Consider the following 20274-nt stretch of genomic DNA (forward strand, 5'->3'; position numbering starts at 1 on the left):
GCCCAGTTTAGGACTAGAGCTGGAGCCCAGGTTAGGACTAGAGCTGGAGCCCAGGTTAGGACTAGAGCTGGAGCCCAGGTTAGGACTAGAGCTGGAGCCCAGGTTAGGAGGACTGGTGCTGGGTCTGGAGCTGAGGTTAGGAGTACTGGGGCCTCATTTATCAAGGTGCGTGCGCACAAAAAAGACTAAACCTTGCGTGCACCAGTTTTTTTTTTCTACGGTTGGTATTTATCAATTTTTAACTTGACGGGAAAGTGTGTGTATCATCACGCAAATCTCAAAGCTTCTAGAAGGGTGATCAACTGTATTGCAAGCAAATAGGCTTATTGTGTGTTTGAGGGAAATGGGATGTGTTTAATGCACAGGAATTATAATAATGGCTAATCAAAACATTCAAACATAGGCCTAATGATAAACAGATGCATTTGCCATTGGTAAGGAGATCGCATAGCAGCATTACATTTACATTTTAGTCATTTAGCAGACGCTCTTATCCAGAGCGACTTAGTTAGAATGTCATCTAATATGTTTAGTTTACACAACAACTAGGTGGCTACCATTTATCAATCACTCATTCAATAGCCAAGCATGCTCGAAAGTTAGAGTGGTAGCCTTGGCAGTACGTGACAGTGTGGGTAGACTACAGTATAGGAGCGGGACATCATGGTCTATTTAATTTCAGAGCCTATGCCAAGGCAGGAGATAGGAAATACAATCATGTACTGATTAACAAAATATTGAACAACAATTCACAAAGTGTCGGCTGTAGCATTTACTTTTAAATTGTTCGAAAGGAGAATCAATCTTGCAGAATGTGCGGCCAGTGTTTTGCACTAGCTAGTTGGCATGCATTTTTTGATTGGAAAAGTCACTGCAACATTCTGCCCACACCTCTACAGAAATGTGATCAAATTTGCCATTGAGCTTTCTTTTAGGAACTATCATGGCCCAGTTCGAACATCTCCAAATCGTACAGCAAATGAGGGCGTTTTTGTTACCATAAAAGGTGATGGAGGGCGTTTTCCAGCTAGGGTTGTAGCACTCGTTCACGACCGCACAAATATAATATCTCTGATTTATCAATGAAAACATGCGTATATGTTGCGTATCTCTACGTACACCAGAATTTAGTAAGAAATGTACTCATAGTTGATAACTGGGGCCCCTGGTGTTTGGTCTGCTGGGAGCTGGTTGGGGCTGGAGCTGAGACTGGAGGAGGAGTTGACACGGTGCTTCTGGGCTGGGTCAGGTTGTTTGGCCTCTCTGTGCTCAGTGACCTCCTCCACTGTTAGTTTGTCCTCTGGCCATGGAGTGGACCAGCACCATCTGCCACCACGCAGCAGTGCTCTGATGTCCAATGTCATGGCCGCCAGAGTGCGTGGGCAGTGCGTGTGTTTGGGAGGGATGGAGGGCTGAGGCATGGGCGAGGTGTGATCCAGAGCGGACACGCTTTCTTGCGCAGGAAGCACTAAGGGGATACTTTCTCATGGGGACTCCAGGGGATCCAACAAAGAGATGGAGCTGTTGTGAGTGTATTTTGAATCTGGTGCAGGGTTGCAAAGCCTGCACTACCACTGTTACCAGTGCAAGCTGCTGAGGGAAGGGACAGTGCATTGAACAGGCAGTGGGTGGACCTGGATTTCTGTGTGTATCCATTCCCTGTGCAGCTGTCTGTTAGTGAGGAGGGGGCTGAGGGTGGCACCAGGCTGGGTTGCCCTGCGTTGCGTGGCCGTCCCCGGCTGGGCTGTAGATGGGGCTCTGGGGCCGGAAGGGGCCTCCTCTTGCTTCTTAACACCCTCCTCCTTCTCATCCTGGGCCTGGGTGCCTGTCTCCTGCTGCTGCCCCGGGCGCTAGCTCAGGGTTCCACATCCACATGCTCCAAAACCCCTGGTCGTCTGGATCTGAGGGGGGGAGAGGAAGAGGAGAGTTATCCACTGACATACACTACAGCTACACCAAACAGAGCAGGGATGACAGGGGGGACCACAAATGGGGCCACTTGGTCCTCTGAAAGTAGGACACTCTGGGGACCAGCCCTCTCCGCTGCAGGCCCTTTGCTCCAGCCAACACCTGGCCTGACTATACACATTCTGCTACCACCCAACCTGCCCTGCTGCCCAACAGTGCCAGCCCCTCCTCCTCCTCCTCCTCCTCCTCCTCAGTAAGTTCACTTTGCTTGTTTACATGAGTGGCTATTGTGCAATCGCATGCTATGGCACTATTTGATTTCCCATTAATGCTGAGATGACTGTGGCAGGCAAGACCAGGCATATCAGCTATGCTGTTGAGAAAGGGTAATAAGAGGCAAGAACATAAATGAAAACATGATGAGAGGGGAGATTAGTATAAAGTTCAGAGCAGGCTCCATTTTGTACATTTCAAACAATCCGCCTCTCTCTCCAGTTTGATGGTCCTTGAAATAATTATGGTCACTTTTCTCCTGAAACAGGTATTTGGTGCATTATCATTAGTAATGTTGTGTTTATGTGTCTCTCAAATTCTTGGTAGAGATAATGTTCTGTTCTGGCCCTTTGCCTAAACAGTGATCAAGTTCCCATAAGGCTGTTGATGTTGGAGCAGTCTCATTGAACTCGGTGCAACTTGTGAAATGTACGAAGACACGCGATAGATACTGGCTTTGTTTGTGTTTGTGTGGGTTTGTGTGTGGGAGGTGGGGGGGTAGTGTGCTTTTTTTGTGTTTGCAGTGTTTGTGTAAGGGATTTTAGATTTTTCAGTTCTGCTGTTTGTTGGAGTGTATGGTCATGCTGAGCTTTGCAACTCATATATTCCAACAGAGTACAACAGTTAAACACTTGTATAACTGCTGCCTCGAGACAAAGGAGATATAGCTCACTTCCTGTCCCTCAACCTCACACACTTACACAAACACACACGCTCTCACCACACATCAGACAAGCACCCAACTGGCAGCCAGTCATATTATCATTGAGATGTGAAACCGGGTGCCCTGTGGCGTAAGATAGCCATTGCTACCAAAATGATCTTGTGAACTACTCTTTTTGTTATCAGCAGCTACCATATTATGTAGGCCTATTCATTTATCTTCCCTTAATAAATGTATCCATGCACAGTGAGGACTGAAATGGACAGACTGTTAGAATCCCTCTGAAGAAAGAGGGATGTTACACATAATGGAAACCACACGAATGCAGCAAGAATGCATGCAGTATAAATTGACCCCTAGCAAAGTGATAAGAGATCCCAGTCCCAGCTGTAACAAGAGACTGGGGAGGGGGTTTATGTAGGGCTTTCTACTCTGCTGCTGGTATATAGACTTAGCCGTGAAATATGTCAGGGCTTTTGGAGATACCCCACGCGCTTAATTTGTCAGTTGAAGCTTGGGGCTTGCACCTTTGGACCTTTTCTCTTACCAACCATGTTCTTTCCCATGACCTGGACTTGGTTTATTCCAGTTAAGATATAGGCTAGGATGACTAATGGTGACTTATATCATCTGAACTGGGTCCCACCAAAATTTGACATCTCAAGTCTTTCCTAGTGTCTAAGGGTTTTGGTTGTCTCACTGTGCTGTGTTCAGAGTTAGAAACATATTTGTCCTTAGCTGCTTATTCCATCTTTAATAGCTCTCTTTCCCGAAACATAACTGGATTACTTCATGCTTTTCATGGAGAAGAGTAATGGCCAGAGCCTTATGGAATCTGCTGTTGAGAATATTTAATTAGAGTTATTGTCTGCATCTTAATAGTGTAGCTCAGTTGGTAGAGCATGGTGCTTGCAACGCCAGGGTTGTGGGTTCGATTACCACAGGGGACCAGTATGAAAAAATGTATGCACTCACTAACTGTAAGTCGCTCTGGATAAGAGCGTCTACTAAAATGTAAAAAATGTAAAAAAAGAAATCTTGCTTTGCAGCAATATTTGCAGTTGGAATCATTTCCATGCAGTCGTTTAAAAAAAAATACAAGACCATTTCTGGGTTGGTAAAATTCAGCTTCCTCCACTGACTCTGTGTGGCCCTAGTGATGAGGACCCTGTTGATGTACTGAATATAGTGTAATCACTCCGATTTGTTGAAGGTTGTGAGTGTGAGGTGCAGAACAGGGCTAGCCTCCAGAATACGTAGTGAGCATGTGCCCAGAAGAGGTGCCTCAAGAAGAAAAAACACAGCGCAACAGGGACCTCTCCTTTCATTTTTACGACTTTCCTAGAACCCTTTAGAGAGCGCGGAAAGACAGACATGTTTATGAAGGTTTCCAGATGGCCCCTTTTGCACCCCCAGTCTTTCTTTTCAGTTCTCTGGCCATGAAGGATTAATCAAACTCCGTGGTAAAGCCTGTTGGCCAAACCCCTGGGTTAGAGCTAACACTGTGGAAATCCAGTCAGCCCAAGACTGGGAAAAACTAAACCTGGGGTTAGTAGACCAGGTAAACTGACCTAACCCTAAGGGAATGAGAGCACATAATCAAACCCAGTCTGAGACTGTATGAAAAAGCATGAAAATGTATGCACTCACTAACTGTAAGTCGCTCTGGATAAGAGCGTCTGCTAAATGACTCAAATGTAAAAATGAGACAGGGGAACTGACCTTCACTTGGGGTTAGAGGATCTGTGAACCTGTCTCAGTCATGAGGCTTTGAATGTAAAGGGTCAACCAGGGTAGACCAGGATATTCCTCTGCTGAAGGGTGAAATAACATAGTCAAGGGTTGACTTACTCAGCCACATGGCTACAAAACATGAGAAACCAGGTACATGAGAATGGATTTGCTCCCTGATTGGTAAACTGCCACAGGCCCGAAGGGTTCCAAGGCCAGTAGACACCATTCTGACCCAGCCATGGTTCTGTGAGACAGGAGATACTGACCCAACAACAGAGACGGAAAGCTCCCTATTTCTACCTCCTAGACCCCTCAAACTCAACTCTGGACCTCAAAGCCAGTTGCACTGCATTTGTTCATTGTTCCCATCTAATCAGGGACTGATTTAAACCTGGGACACCAGGTGCATGCAATTAATGATCAGGTAGAAGAGAAAACCAGAAGGCTCCGGACCTCGTAGGGTAAGAGTTGAATACCCCTGCGTTAGACGCTGTGATCAGGATGAAGCGCCTCGTTTGTCACCCATTTTTAGCAGCCCCATTCCTGGACTGCCTCTTGGGAACGAATGCACATAAAAGAAGTGTCTTCTGCTATAAAGATGACAGCAAGCAAGAGGCAAAGGGAAAGAGAAGAGAGAGTGAGAGAGAGGGGAGAGATCTTACAATCCAAACTTCCTTATGTGTTTTGTAGGAAAATAATGTGGTCCACTTTCTCCCTGCCTTGATCATCATTTGGTATTGAAGAGAATGTTACTTTATTTAGACGCATGACAAAAAGTTGTTTTTCTCTGTACACTGAGCTGTCTTAGCTCAACATTCCCTCTCAGACAGTCAGCTTACTCGCCTCCCCTCTCCATGAAACCATGCTGCCTCAGCAGGTATTCACAGTACAGTTGAAGAGCTCGGGAAAACGTGTCAGAATTGTGGTAGCATGGATAGTGTGTAGGTATAATAGTCAACCCTGCACCAGTCAGGACTGGCAGGGTGTCTGTAGCAGTCAGAACAGGAACAGACTGAGCTACAACCATCAGACATTTCAGAGACCAAAAGGCACCTTGAAAAATGAAATTAAATAACACCCAGATTTAGTATTGATTCCGGTTCCTTTGCCCTGAAGCTACTGAATGGTTCTACTGTATAACTGAATTGCAAGATCAATGGATTTAAAATCCCAAAAATGATGGTATTGTCAAACATGTTGATATACTGTATAAACAATACAGTGCCTTCAGAAAGTATTCACACCCCTTAACTTTTTCCACATTTTATTGTGTTACGGCCTGAATTTAAAATATATTAAATTGAGATTTTTTTTGTCACTGGCTTACCCACAATACCCTATAATGTTAAAGTGGAATTATGTTTATTTATTTTTATTATTAATAACAAATGAAAAGCTGAGATGTCTTGAGTCAATAAGTATTCAACCCCTTTGTTATGGCAAGCCTAAATAAGTTCAGGACAAAAAAATGTGCTTAACAAGTCACATAATAAGTTGCATGGACTCACTCTGTGTGCAATAATAGTGTTTAACATGATTTTTGAATGACTACCTCATCTCTGTACGCCGCACATACAATTATCTGTAAGGTCCCTCAGTCGAGCAGTGAATTTCAAAAACAGATTCAACAACAAAGACCAGGGAGGTTTTCCAATGCCTCACAAAGAAGGGCACCTATTGGTGGATGGGTAAAAAAAATAAAAATATATTGAATATATCACTTTGAGCATGGTGAAGTTATTAATTACACTGGATGGTGTATCAATACATCCAGTCACTACAAAGATACAGTGAGGGAAAAAAGTATTTGATCCCCTGCTGATTTTGTACGTTTGCCCACTGACAAAGACATGATCAGTCTATATTTTAATGGTAGGTTTATTTGAACAGTGAGAGACAGAATAACAACAACAAAAATCCAGAAAAACGCATGTCAAAAATGTTAAAAATTGATTTGCATTTTAATGAGGGAAATAAGTATTTGACCCCTCTGCAAAACATGACTTAGTACTTGGTGACAAAACGCTTGTTGGCAATCACAGAGGTCAGACGTTTCTTGTAGTTGGCCACCAGGTTTGCACACATCTCATGAGGGATTTTGTTCCACTCCTCTTTGCAGATCTTCTCCAAGTCATTAAGGTTTCGAGGCTGACGTTTGGCAACTCGAACCTTCAGCTCCCTCCACAGATTTTCTATGGGATTAAGGTCTGGAGACTGGCTAGGCCACTCCAGGACCTTAATGTGCTTCTTCTTGAGCCACTCCTTTGTTGCCTTGGCCGTGTGTTTTGGGTCATTGTCATGCTGGAATACCCATCCATGACCCATTTTCAATGCCCTGGCTGAGGGAAGGAGGTTCTCACCCAAGATTTGACGGTACATGGCCCTGTCCATCGTCCCTTTGATGCGGTGAAGTTGTCCTGTCCCCTTAGCAGAAAAACACCCCCAAAGCATAATGTTTCCACCTCCATGTTTGACGGTGGGGATGGTGTTCTTGGGGTCAAAGGCAGCATTCCTCCTCCTCCAAACACGGCGAGTTGAGTTGATGCCAAAGAGCTCGATTTTGGTCTCATCTGACCACAACACTTTCACCCAGTTCTCCACTGAATCATTCAGATGTTCATTGGCAAACTTCAGAAGGCCCTGTATATGTGCTTTCTTGAGCATGGGGACCTTGCGGGCGCTGCAGGATTTCAGTCCTTCACGGTGTAGTGTGTTACCAATTGTTTTCTTGGTGACTATGGTCCCAGCTGCCTTGAGATCATTGACAAGATCCTCCTGTGTAGTTCTGGGCTGATTCCTCACCGTTCTCATGATCATTGCAACTCCACGAGGTGAGATCTTGCATAGAGCCCCAGGCTGAGGGAGATTGACAGTTTTTTTGTGTTTCTTCCATTTGCGAATAATCGCACCAACTGTTGTCACCTTCTCACCAAGCTGCTTGGCGATGGTCTTGTAGTCCATTCCAGCCTTGTGTAGGTCTACAATCTTGTCCCTGACATCCTTGGAGAGCTCTTTGGTCTTGGCCATGGTGGAGAGTTTGGAATCTGATTGATTGATTGCTTCTGTGGACAGGTGTCTTTTATACAGGTAACAAGCTGAGATTAGGAGAACTCCCTTTAAGTGTGTGCTCCTAATCTCTGCTCGTTACCTGTATAAAAGACACCTGGGAGCCAGAAATCTTTCTGATTGAGAGGGGGTCAAATACTTATTTCCCTCATTAAAATGCAATTGAATTTATAACATTTTTGACATGTGTTTTTCTGGATTTTTGTGTTGTTATTCTGTCTCTCACTGTTCAAATAAACCTACCATTAAAATTATAGACTGATGTTTTCTTTGTCAGTGGGCAAACGTACAAAATCAGCAGGGGATCAAATACTTTTTTCCCTCACTGTACATAACTCAGTTGCCGTACAGGAAGGAAACCGCTCAGGGATTTCACCATGAGGCCAATGGTGACTTTAAAACAGTTACAGAGTTTAATAACTGTGATAGGATTAAAAACTGTAGTTACTCCACAATACTAACCTAAATGACATGGTGAAAAGAAGGACGCCTGTCCAGAATACAAATATTCCAAAAACAAAAATGTGGCAAAGAAATTAACTTTATGTCCTGAATACAAAGTGTTATGTTTGGGGCAAATCCAACACAACGCATCACTTAGCACCACTCTTCATATTTTCAAGCATGGTGGTGGCTGTATCATGTTATGGGTATGCGTGTCATCGGCAAGGACTAGGGAGTTTTGTAGGATAAAAAGAAACAGACTAGAGCTAAGCACAGGCAAAATCCTTGAGAAAAACCTGGTTCAGTCTGCTTTCCACCAGACACTGGGAGATAAATTCACCTTTCAGCAGGACAATAACCTAAAACACAAGGCCAAATCTACGCTGGAGTTGCTTACCAAGAAGACAATGAATGTTCCTGATTGGCCGAGTTACAGTTTTGACTTAAATCTACTTTAAAATCTGTGTCAAGACCTGAAAAGGGTTGTCTAGCAATGATCAACAACCAATTTGACAGAGCTTGAAGAAGAATAATGGGCAAATGTTGCACAATCCAGGTGTGGAACGCCCCTGTGGAAACTTACCCAGAAAGACTCACAGCTGTAATCGCTGTATTGACTCAGGGGTGTGAATACCTATGTAAATGAGACATTTCTGTACTTCATTTTCAATAAATTTGCAAAAAATTCTAAAAACATGTTTTCATTTTGTCATTATGGCATATTACATGTAGATGGGTGAGAGAATTTTTTTTTTATTTAATCAATTTTGAATTCAGGCTGTAACAACGAAATGTGGAATAAGTCAAGGGGTCTGAATACTTCCTGAAGGCACTGTATATATCGGAACTATTACCTGGATTAAACTGAAGGAATAGTTTTTTTCCATGCCGTGCGAAAGGAGCACACTTCCTTCACTGATTAGCAAAGGCACTTAAATCACCTACAATCCAATAACCCAACATTGCGACTAATAAAAAAATCCCATTGGTATTGAGTGGTCTATAGAGGGGTTAATAATGAAGAATAGAGTGCTCCTGTATGACAGGATGACATTAACAGGAAGTGTTACTCAACTGTCTACATTGATCATCACAGATAGACAAGGACATATTTGGTGTTCTACACTAATTCTGTCAGACACTGCCTTTATTCCACAAACACAATATGGTGCAAAATGCATACACTGTCTGATTCATTATAGTCACTTCTCTGAACAGCACAGTTTGTGTAACTATACAAAACAATTAGCTATTTATCCAAATAAATGTTTTCTCATAAATCACAATTATACATTTTGGATCCAAGAGTTAAAGGTCTAATGCAGCCATTTTTATGTCAATATCAAATCATTTCTGGGTAACAGTTAATCACCTTACTGTGATTGTTTTCCATTAAAATGTGTGTTCCCACGGGGGGCCAGTATGAAAAAATAAATAAAAAATGTATGCACTCACTAACTCTGGATAAGAGCGTCTGCTAAATGACTAAAATCTAATCTAAATCTAAAATGGTCAAAAAAAAAAAAAAAAAAGCTTCTTAGCTAAATGCAATTTCTCAAGCAAGAATTTTGCTAGGACTGTCTGGGAGTGGTCTGAGAGAGTGGCCTAATTGGAGGAGCCTAATTGGAGGGATGTGTAACCTGAAAACTAACAGAAAGGAGGGCGAACTCTCTTTGTTATTGGTCTTATAACTTTAAAAAACCCACCCAGCCAAACAGGCTGAAATGTCAGGCAGTCTTTTCCAAAAGCTCTTACACTAAAAGGACATTATCATAATTTTCACAATCTCACAGTATTATTCCAACCTCAGTGTGGAAATATATATAAAACACAGGAAAATCAAGCTTTTGACTGCACTGGGCCTTTAAGTCAACAAGGAAATAAGAGGATCATTTCGTAAAAGAGATGAGGGAGTGTGTGAGAGAGTGATTTAAAACGAAGCTGTCTTTAAAAGACACAAGTGCTCTCGCCCACTTGCGGCAATTAAGTTTAATGTGCAGTGGTTAACCCACGTCATTAGTTTCCCTCACAGATAAACAAGTAGTAGAGCCTGGGTACTGTAAACTCTTTCCCTCCTGGCATGGTGGGAGCACCTCCGCTCCTCTCAGACAGACAGAGAGCACTATACACGCTCTGCTACAGCTGGACCTGGGCCAACGGGCACCTCTCCATGTATGAATTGTGCATGCTGTGAGAACACTATTATTAGCAAAGTGTATGGTACTTTTGTTCTGGGATGTTTTCTTCCCTTCTTCATATTCCCTGCTATGTTATGCAATGGATAGTGAGTGAGTTAACTGGGGAGTTGAGGGGCCAGGGGAATCTGGCTACAGGTACAATTTGTCCTTCACACAATCTGTTATTGTATGATTTGTTGCAACAGGTTTCTGCAATAGCAGTGATGTATCTGCAATGCTTTGTGCACTTTCGGAGAATGTATTTGCAAAGCTTTGTGCACTTTCGGAGAATGTATTTGCAAAGCTTTGTGCACTTTCGGAGAAAAATACATTCCTGTTGAGTTTGTGGATTTTTGCCCATTTTATTGAAAACAGTTTCTGCAATATGTGTCTTTTGCTTTAGAATAGGTTACATGTGCTATCCAACAGAACATGTGCAACGTATTCAGAGCTAAGTTCAAATGCATGTTTTTAGTTTACCACAGATGGCCTTGTTCATCACACGCTGATGATACCAATTACAGGTCAGGTTAGCAGCAATGTCTTTCTCTCTCTCTTTCTTTTTTTTTCTCATGCTCTTCCTCTACCTATGTATCCCTCTGTGTATGCCAATTAGGATCATTCAAATCAATAGTTGGAATGAATGAGGTCAATTTGTGGACAACACAGTGACAAAAGGTGGCGCTTTGTGTTCATTCATGCATGCCTCGGTGTCTGGTGTGTGTGTGTGTGTTGTGTAATATTGTTTTCACCATGGCCACCACAGCACCAACTGAATTTACAATGTATCAAATTACTGCAAGCAGGAATTTAATTTGGGTAGATCTTTTGATAAGTGAATTGAGTTAGGATTGCAAGTATACCAATGTGCATACTGTTACGAAACCGTAACTAGCCTATGGATATTGTTGGACTCTCTTTGTCTAGGGGTCCTAGGCCTAGTAACATGGTCTGTAACCTGACTCGTTATGTCTAGGGGTCCAAGGCCTAGTAACATGGTCTGTAACCTGACTCGTTATGTCTAGGGGTCCAAGGCCTAGTAACATGGTCTGTAACCTGACTCGTTATGTCTAGGGGTCCAAGGCCTAGTAACATGGTCTGTAACCTGACTCTCTTTGTCTAGGGGTCCTAGGCCTAGTAACATGGTCTGTAACCTGACTCGTTATGTCTAGGGGTCCTAGGCCTAGTAACATGGTCTGTAACCTGACTCGTTATGTCTAGGGGTCCAAGGCCTAGTAACATGGTCTGTAACCTGACTCATTATGTCTAGGGGTCCTAGGCCTAGTACCATGGTCTGTAACCTGACTCGTTATGTCTAGGGATCCAAGGCCTAGTAACATGGTCTGTAACCTGACTCGTTATGTCTAGGGGTCCAAGGCCTAGTAACATGGTCTGTAACCTGACTCATTATGTCTAGAGGTCTTAGGCCTAGTTACATGGTCTGTAACCTGACTCATTATGTCTAGGGGTCTTAGGCCTAGTAACATGGTCTGTAACCTGACTCGTTATGTCTAGGGGTCCAAGGCCTAGTAACATGGTCTGTAACCTGACTCATTATGTCTAGGGGTCCAAGGCCTAGTAACATGGTCTGTAACCTGACTCGTTATGTCTAGGGGTCCAAGGCCTAGTAACATGGTCTGTAACCTGACTCATTATGTCTAGGGGTCTTAGGCCTAGTTACATGGTCTGTAACCTGACTCGTTATGTCTAGGGGTCTTAGGCCTAGTAACATGGTCTTTAACCTGACTCGTTATGTCTAGTGGTCCTAGGCCTAGTTAACCTGAATGAATGTGTGCATTTATGTGAGAAATCAGCGTTTGAGGACCGTGTTGGATGCACATGTGCCCAGGAGACAGCAACTTACCGAGTTTAGGGCCAGCTCCGTCTTAAACCTGTTGGTTGGCCAGTCCAAGTGGATTATTATTTGTTCAGATGGTGATGAAACATAAATATGTACAAAAAGGAAGAATGACAAAGGCATGCCCAATCTAAACAAAACCAGCAGCCTCACGGCTAGCCAGCTGGGACACTGACTGACGATCACCCTAATTGGCAGCACCTGATGTGTTTTATTAACTAGGCTCAGCACCTGGACAAGGTTGCTGCTGCCCCCTGGGGGAATGGAGTGTGGACGTGTAACCTGGATAGTGTGTTTTGTCTATGTCCGAACACTAGCCTTGCCCCCATATCATAACAATACTGTATGTACGGAAGTAGGCTACACATTCACAAGTATGTATTTGTCAACCAACCTCCAATTGGGAAACACAAACATGTTGTCACACCCCAGCAAGGTGCGGATTGAAATCTGGCCAGTGTACAGAGGCTACGTCCCAACATTTAACAGAGGAGTCCTCCCACTTCTCCTCTTCTCCTTGCCCAGTCCTGCTACTCCTCAGGCTTCATCCCAAACCTCTTAGCACTATTTACATAATAGTGGAGGATTAGTCAGCATGACATTTAGGCCATTCCATTCTAAAGATCTGAATCAAGGAATAAACAGGGACTCCTACGCTCTTCAGGAGGAAATATTTATCTTTGCACATAGAGCGTCTTGAGTCAGTGTCAACACTACTGAGAGACACAATACAATTCTTGGAAGGAAAGATGTGACCGTTTTAAGTGGAGGATGAGTGATTGAATGAGAAGTGAGTGTTTCTGTCTTGGATTGTGTATAAAATCACTCACAAAAGAGCAACTGGTTGACCTGATCAGAAACGCCATCTGGAGGGGAAAGTTGCTGCACCTGTCTCTATGCGCTGCCTACATTGCATACAGTACCAGTAAACTGTATATTGTAGCATGTTCCACACTGTCTTTCTACTCTTCTACCGAAGTCCCCCGAATAGAGCCCTCCTTAGTTTGAAGTATTATTCCGATTACAGAATATACATTGTACTCTACTCCAGTAACAAAGCTCTAACTGCCTACAGTACTCTTACGGCTGTGTTAGTAACATGTAACTCTGTCTTCCTCTACAGTAACCACCACACTATCGCCAGGCTCGGGCCACGCCAGAAGATGCAACGACACAGAGAAGGATTACTGCGTGAATGGCGGCGACTGTTACTTTATACATGGTATCAATCAGCTCTCCTGCAAGTGAGTCCTCGCCGCTATTTCAGGATTTGACCTAGTGCAACATTTGATGGTATTTTGAACTGTACTTGGACAATTGTCTTTGTTTTCAGCCTCTGTCTTCTTTCCTTCTTGTAATGAGAGATCAATTGCAGGATCAAGACTCCAGTCATGTCAAGTGATTTCAAACCCTCTTCTCCAACATATCAGAGCCCTATTCCCTGTCTCCATCATATGATTGTAATCTCCATCTATCCCCCCATTCATCTTCCTCTTAGCATCCCTCCAGCCCCCTCTCTCTTACAGGAGGCCCGGCATAGCAGAAGAGTACAGGAAGGCACTGCCAGTATGTAAAGATGTCTATTGTAGGGGTTTGTGTCTCTTTCATGTATACTTTGGTTGCTGATAAGGAGGATAGATTGTGGTCTGCTCATCATTCTCAGCCCACGTTTAGCGTGCAGGAGCCTCACACATGAAAAGGCCTTTAGAAATGTCATGATTCACTGGTATTGTAAGGAACAAATATTTACGCCAGTCAGAGGCCTCGAGCGAGCTAAAGAGAATTGTTGTTTACATCTCAAGACCTTTGAAACGAGGGTCAGATTTACAACATTGGTTTTAAATCAAGTGCGCTAAAAACATTTTGTTTTTGGAAGATAAATGTTTTTCTCTTGATTGTGAATGTGGCAACGATGAGCTGATTAGCTTTCTAGGTAAGATTCTGCTTCATGTGTACTGGATGTACTAGCTATATGCTAGTTTGAACGTGTTGATGTGCATTTGAATATTTATATGTTGAAATGTGTAGGTGTGCAGAAGCTGTAGTATAACAGCATATGCAAGAATGTACATAGAGTATATGCGTTTGTATACTGGGTGTTGGCCTTGCAAAAGACAAGTCTTTGCAGCAATTTCAGAACAAGTAAATGTTTACGGTGCTGTAATCCTGCATAGTAACAGTTTGCATCAATATGACAGCCTGTGCCAGGGAAAGAGTGGTGTGCTGTTGTGTTTTACATCTCTACAGCTACAGTATCACCTATTATAGTGTGCTTTGGTCCATGATGTAAATATCACATATGCTTCCATATTTGTCTAAGGTGAAGAATGGTGTGCAGGTCCACTGGCCAGCCGTTGTGTGTGTTCAGCTGGCCCCAGGAACACTGTTCAGCAAGCAATGAGGACATGGCTGCAACAGCCATTCGATAAGCTGTGTACAAATTGGAGGGAGCAATAACTCAATTGCTGCAGCTAACTCACTCACGGTTGAGGCACGGGTCCAAAAAAGTCGAATAATGCAGTGGAGGCCTGCAGGGAATTGTTGCCCCAAAGCCATCTCATTCAATATAGGCCAGGCTTCAGCGGGTATTACTCACCGTCTGAACAAGTCCAGCTGACAGCTGGCCCTATTGTTATGCCCTTGACTTTGAAGTATAACGTTCTTTAGAGGGAAGGAAAAGTTTTAACGAATGACCCTATAGGTAATTATGTCCCTGACATGTAGCGCTGTATTTCATAATACACAATATCAGCCACATCAGCAATGTCTGCTCGATAAGGATTCCTGCAAGTCAGGGACAAAAAGACGGACGGGAACAGTGAATGGCATGAATCAGGATAGAGTACGAAAGCTCTGTTATGCTCTGCGCAATAGGTTGGAGGTACAGTACATGTAAGACTCAACAGGCCATTATTCTTCATGAAGGATAAGGGACTCCCTAAGGAGAATACTCATCAGATATCTGACTGCTAACTGCCTTTGGGTTCAATACTGTCAATTTAGTCTAAGGGATTTGTTCTGCCTAAATGCTAGTGGGCTATGTATGGGTGTCACGTTCGTTGAACGACTGGTTGAACCAAGGCGCAGCGTGATATGCATACATGTTTATTTGAACCGAATAAACAACGACAAAACAACAAACTAAACGAAACGTGAAGTCCAAGGTACACATCAACATACCTCACACGGAACAAGATCCCACAACCCACTAGTGCCAATAGGCTGCCTAATTATGGTCCCCAATCAGAGACAACGAGCGACAGCTGCCTCTGATTGGGAACCACACCGGCCAACATAGATCTAGACATACTAGACTATAAACATAGATCTACACCACATAGGAAATCACACCCTGACTCAACAAATAAGAGTCCCCAGAGTCAGGGCGTGACAGTACCCCCCCCCCCAAAGGTGCGGACTCCGACCGCACAACCTTTACTTAACAGGGTAGGGGCCGGGTGGGCATTCCACCTCGGAGGCGGATCCGGCTCCGGGCGTGACAACCACCTATTCTCCGCCTCCCTGTTGCGCCCCTGGTCTGGTCTGGACCTCGGCGCACTGCTTCCCCTCTCCTTCCTCCCACTATACTCCAAGCCCTGTCTGGACCCTGGTGTGGGAGACCCCGAACCTGGAGAGGGGCTGACGTCTGGGTCTGGACTAGAGCCGCTGACCGGAGCTGGACCAGGCACCGGTGGAGCGGACTGCTCAGGTTCCGGACTGGAGCCGCTGACCGGAGCTGGACTGGGCACCGGTGGAGCGGCCTGCTCTGGCTCCGTAGTGGAGCCGCTGACCGGATCTGGACTAGACCCCGGTGGAGCGGACTGCTCTGGCTCCGGAGTGGAGCTGCTGACCGGAGCTGGATTAGGCACCGGTGGAGCGGACTGCTCTGGCTCCGGAGTGGAGCCGCTGACCTGGATCTGGACTAGACCCCGGTGGAGTGGACTGCTCTGGCTCCGGAGTGGAGCAGCTGACCGGAGCTGGATCATGCACCGGTGGAGTGGACTGGTCTGGCTCCGGACTGGAGCAGCTGACCGGAGCTGGATCAGGCACCGGTGGAACGGGCACGGGCCGTGCCGGACTGGACACACTCACCACTGGTCTGGTGCGAGGAGCGGGCACGGGCCGAACCGGACTAGGAACATGCACCACTGTCTTGGTGAGAGGAGCAGGAACAGGCCGGGCCGGACTGGCGACACGCACCACTGGCTTGGTGCGAGCAGCGGGAACAGGCCGGGCCGGGAACACGCACCACTGGTTTGATGCGAGGAGCAGGAACAGGCCGGGCCGGGCTGGCGACACGCACCACTGGCTTGGTGCGAAGAGCAGGAACAGGCCGGGCCAGGCTGGCGACGCGCACCACTGTCTTGGTGCGAGGAGCAGGAACGGGTCGGGCTGTACTGGGAACACGCACCACTGGCTTAGTGCGGGGAGCAGGAACGGGCCGGACCGGGCTGGCGACGCGCACCACTGGCTTGGTGCGAGGAGCAGGAACAGGCTGGGCCGGGCTGGCGACGCGCACCACTGGTTTGGTGCGAGGAGCAGAAACAGGCCGGGGCGGGCTGGCGACGCGCACCACTGTCTTGGTGCGAGGAGCAGGAACGGGTCGGGCCGTACTGGGAACACGCACCACTGGCTTAGTGCGGGGAGCAGGAACGGGCCGGACCGGGCTGGCGACGCGCACCACTGGCTTGGTGCGAGGAGCAGGAACAGGATGGACCGGGCTGGCGACGCGCACCACTGACTTGGTGCGAGGAGCAGGAACGGGTCGGGCCGTACTGGGAACACGCACCACTGGCTTAGTGCGGGGAGCAGGAACGGGCCGGACCGGGCTGGCGACGCGCACCACTGGCTTGGTGCGAGGAGCAGGAACGGGTCGGTCTGTACTGGGAACACGCACCACTGGCTTAGTGCGGGGAGCAGGAACGGGCCGGACCGGACTGGCGACACGCACCACTTGCTTGGTGCGAGGCGCGGGACTGGGTTCCTTTATTAACCCCCGCTCCTTCTGCTGCCTAACCAGCTCCTCTCGCCGTGCCTCTACACTTTCCTTCTCCCTTTTAGCCTCCTGTAGCGCCTCCCTCTCAGAGACAACGAGCGACAGCTGCCTCTGATTGGGAACCACACCGGCCAACATAGATCTAGACATACTAGACTATAAACATAGATCTACACCACATAGAAAATCACACCCTGACTCAACAAATAAGAGTCCCCAGAGTCAGGGCGTGACAATGGGTTTGCTTGGTTTATGTTGAAAGAAGATATTTAATCCTGTTTAAACACTCAAACCGATTTTGATTTGTTTCAATATGTGCTCTATAAGTGTGTTATTTTATGAGGACTGAGTTCAACATTTGTTTATTTTACGGAGACAGTCATTTCTCCAGAAGCCCTTGTTGTGTGATCCTCAGGTTAACATATCACTCAGTAAGAGTAATTTGGCAAGGAATAGCATAATACTCCTGGGAGGCATTTTGTAAATCTCATAAATCATGAGGAATTGCTTCTGTTGGATTGGCGGTCCCGTTGGTGGAGAGAGAGTGTGACATTTTGGCACCGCTCAATGAACAGCACATCCTGATTTGAAAGGATTATGGGAGAGGGGGGCAGAGGAGTCAGAAGAAGAAGAAGAATAGAATGATTGTGGGAGGGGCTGCTGCAGCGTTTTTGATTAAGTGGACAGGTGTCCCCATAAATATGGTTGTGGTGGTTCAAGAGCAAACTCAACAGAGCTTTCCAACATGAGACGTGACACTGTAACTCTGTGAGTCAACTGTCTTTACCAAATGAAATGCACTCTGCTGAACCAGACAGGCAGAAAGAGGAACGAACATCATGGCCAATTTATGTGGTTGCTATAAGATAAAGTGCAGAGGCCGGGGGCCTCTTTCTTTTAAAATGTTTTTCTTAATAAAGTTTCAAAATATGATTACACTACTACACGTGACCCAAGTCAAACGACGGAGGGCTATTTGCAAGCCCACGTGAAAAAGGAAGAGGTCAAGAGGGTAGAAAGAGAGAAGGAGAGGGGGATGGTGTGATTAGAGGGGGTTGTTTCGTCCCTGTGGGTCGGCCTCCCCCTGCACCCCTCTACCTGTACATGTAAGTTGTATACTTGAAATGTTTTTTTGTTCCCTCAATTATTTTTCACTGCCGTATGAACGTATGTTTATATATATATATATGTATGTGTGCATATATAGACATGATTATTTTATTTTGCTATAGCAAATACAGTGTTTTATAAGCCCATGTGGGCTGGGCATCCTGAAGATGCATGACACTATAATAATAAAATAAATAAAATAAAATCATGTAGGCCCACCCCTCTGGCACTCTCAATCAGGGCAACATTGTTTCCATGACCTCTGCCTTCCTCACCGGTGTACCTGTCAGTTAAAGCCTGTCTGCAACACGGAGGGGGAGGTGGGGACGGGCGGCATTATATCCGCAGAATTTTAGATATTCAGAGAGAGGGAGCGGAAGAGAGACTGAAAAAAAGGGAATGCTTTAGTATTTTGAACAGTGTACCCTCCTACTCACTCTCACTCTGCCAGCCATGTTTTCCTCTGGCTGTTTTATAAAGTGCCATCCAATGCAAAGGCACAGTTTGTTAAAGTGATGGTTAACTCCAGAATCCAGACGTTTTCAGCCCTTCAAAAGTTGTCTAATGTTGAGATGAGTCCATGTCCTACAGTGTCTGTTGTTCGATCCAGCTATATGCCTCAATCCCAATATTTCAATTTCTATGCTTCCACGTTCCTGATTATTTATCGACAGATGCCGTTGGGTACTGCTGCAGTTGGTTTGCTAAGAACTGGTGGTGTGGAAATGTTGCCTTAATGAGTATAAATTAACCTACGAGTGTTAATTTGTTTGAACTCATGACACTATTGATTGTTAGATGATACAGCAACAAAGAAGTCCTCATGGTCAACTGCCTTCTGTTCAGCAAGAGAAATTCACACTTGTTGAGCGGCACTAATTGCTAACCCAATTACTTTACTAAGCAAGTAAACCAAAACCTAGTAATGTTTTTGTAATATATAGCACACTGAGGCAGGGATGCCGGTAGAAGAACCATGTTTCTGCCCCACCATAATATTGCATATTGTAATGTAACCTCTCTCAGGCCTTCACCATTAACGTGTGTACAGAGTTCAGTGCTGTGTTTTCCATATCACGTTGTACCTCTCCTCCTCCCCAGATGTCCGGATGGATACTTCGGCCCGCGGTGCTTGCAGACTGAGCCGTTACGATTGCGCATGCCCAATCCTTACAAAAGTATGTTCACATGACACCAACAGCTGAGAACAGAGTCACGGTTGTCACTGTGTTACCTCTATAGTCCTCCTCTTCCTTCTCCTCATCCTCCTCCCTCTCAGGTCAACCAAAGCCATGGGTGGTGTGCGGCACAATGGTGTCACCGGTGGGATCACTCTGCTTCTACTGTCCGTGGTGTTGCTGCGGTTCTAATTCAGTGTTTTTCTGCTTCTCTCTTTCTTTGTCTCTCTCTCTCGTTCTCCCTTCACCTCCTCCCTGTCTCGTGTGCATATCCTCCCCCCCCCCCCACCCGTGCTCTCTCTCTCTCTCTCTCTCTCTCTCTCTCTCTCTCTCTCTCTCTCTCTCCCTCCCTCCTCCCTCTCTTTTTGCGGTTTTGTTTCCTTCCATCAGGTGTCCGAATGACTTTACTGGTGACCGCTGTCAAAACTACGTCATGGCCAGTTTCTACCGTATGTCCATTTCCTCTTCTGTCTGTCCTGTCCTGTCCTGTCTGTCTGTCCTGCACGTTGACTTGAGGCATGGGCGCCGTGTTGTGTTGCCCTTCATAGTTGTTATTCTACCATCTGTGTCTGTTGACTCATCAATTCAACTACCTTGTCCCGTGGCGATGCTCCCCTCAGACCAACACCGTTCATTTGTTGATGTTCTAATTTTAGAACAAATTACTGCATTAGAGAGAATTAGCATAGCGATGCATACACTGGACGTCTGCATGTGACTTGGTACTGAATGTCCTTGACGTTAATATGTACAGTAATTGCATGTGCTCTGCTAGAAATAACCCTAACTGAGTTGGATTGCTGAGTGTACCTCCAGATATTTGAAAACTCTACTACTAGTTGACTGCACGGCAGCGCAGTCTAATG

The 20274-nt window shown here is 45.5% G+C and overlaps 1 protein-coding gene across 1 annotated transcript in view; it reads left to right on the plus strand.

The window, feature by feature from the left end:
- LOC311142722 (pro-neuregulin-2, membrane-bound isoform-like) overlaps nucleotides 1-20274 on the plus strand; it is a gene marked incomplete at both ends in the record, with an annotated part of 129942 nt that overhangs the window by 96612 nt on the left and 13056 nt on the right. Inside the window, 2 exons of the mRNA XM_084178380.1 lie at nucleotides 13248-13368; nucleotides 19332-19408. Of these exons, the coding sequence (XP_084034506.1) occupies nucleotides 13248-13368; nucleotides 19332-19408 (198 nt within the window). The remainder of the gene's footprint in view (nucleotides 1-13247; nucleotides 13369-19331; nucleotides 19409-20274) is intronic.

Source organism: Coregonus lavaretus (genome assembly GCF_964263955.1).
Source record: "Coregonus lavaretus genome assembly, chromosome: 15".
Classification (NCBI taxonomy): Eukaryota; Metazoa; Chordata; class Actinopteri; order Salmoniformes; family Salmonidae; genus Coregonus; species Coregonus lavaretus.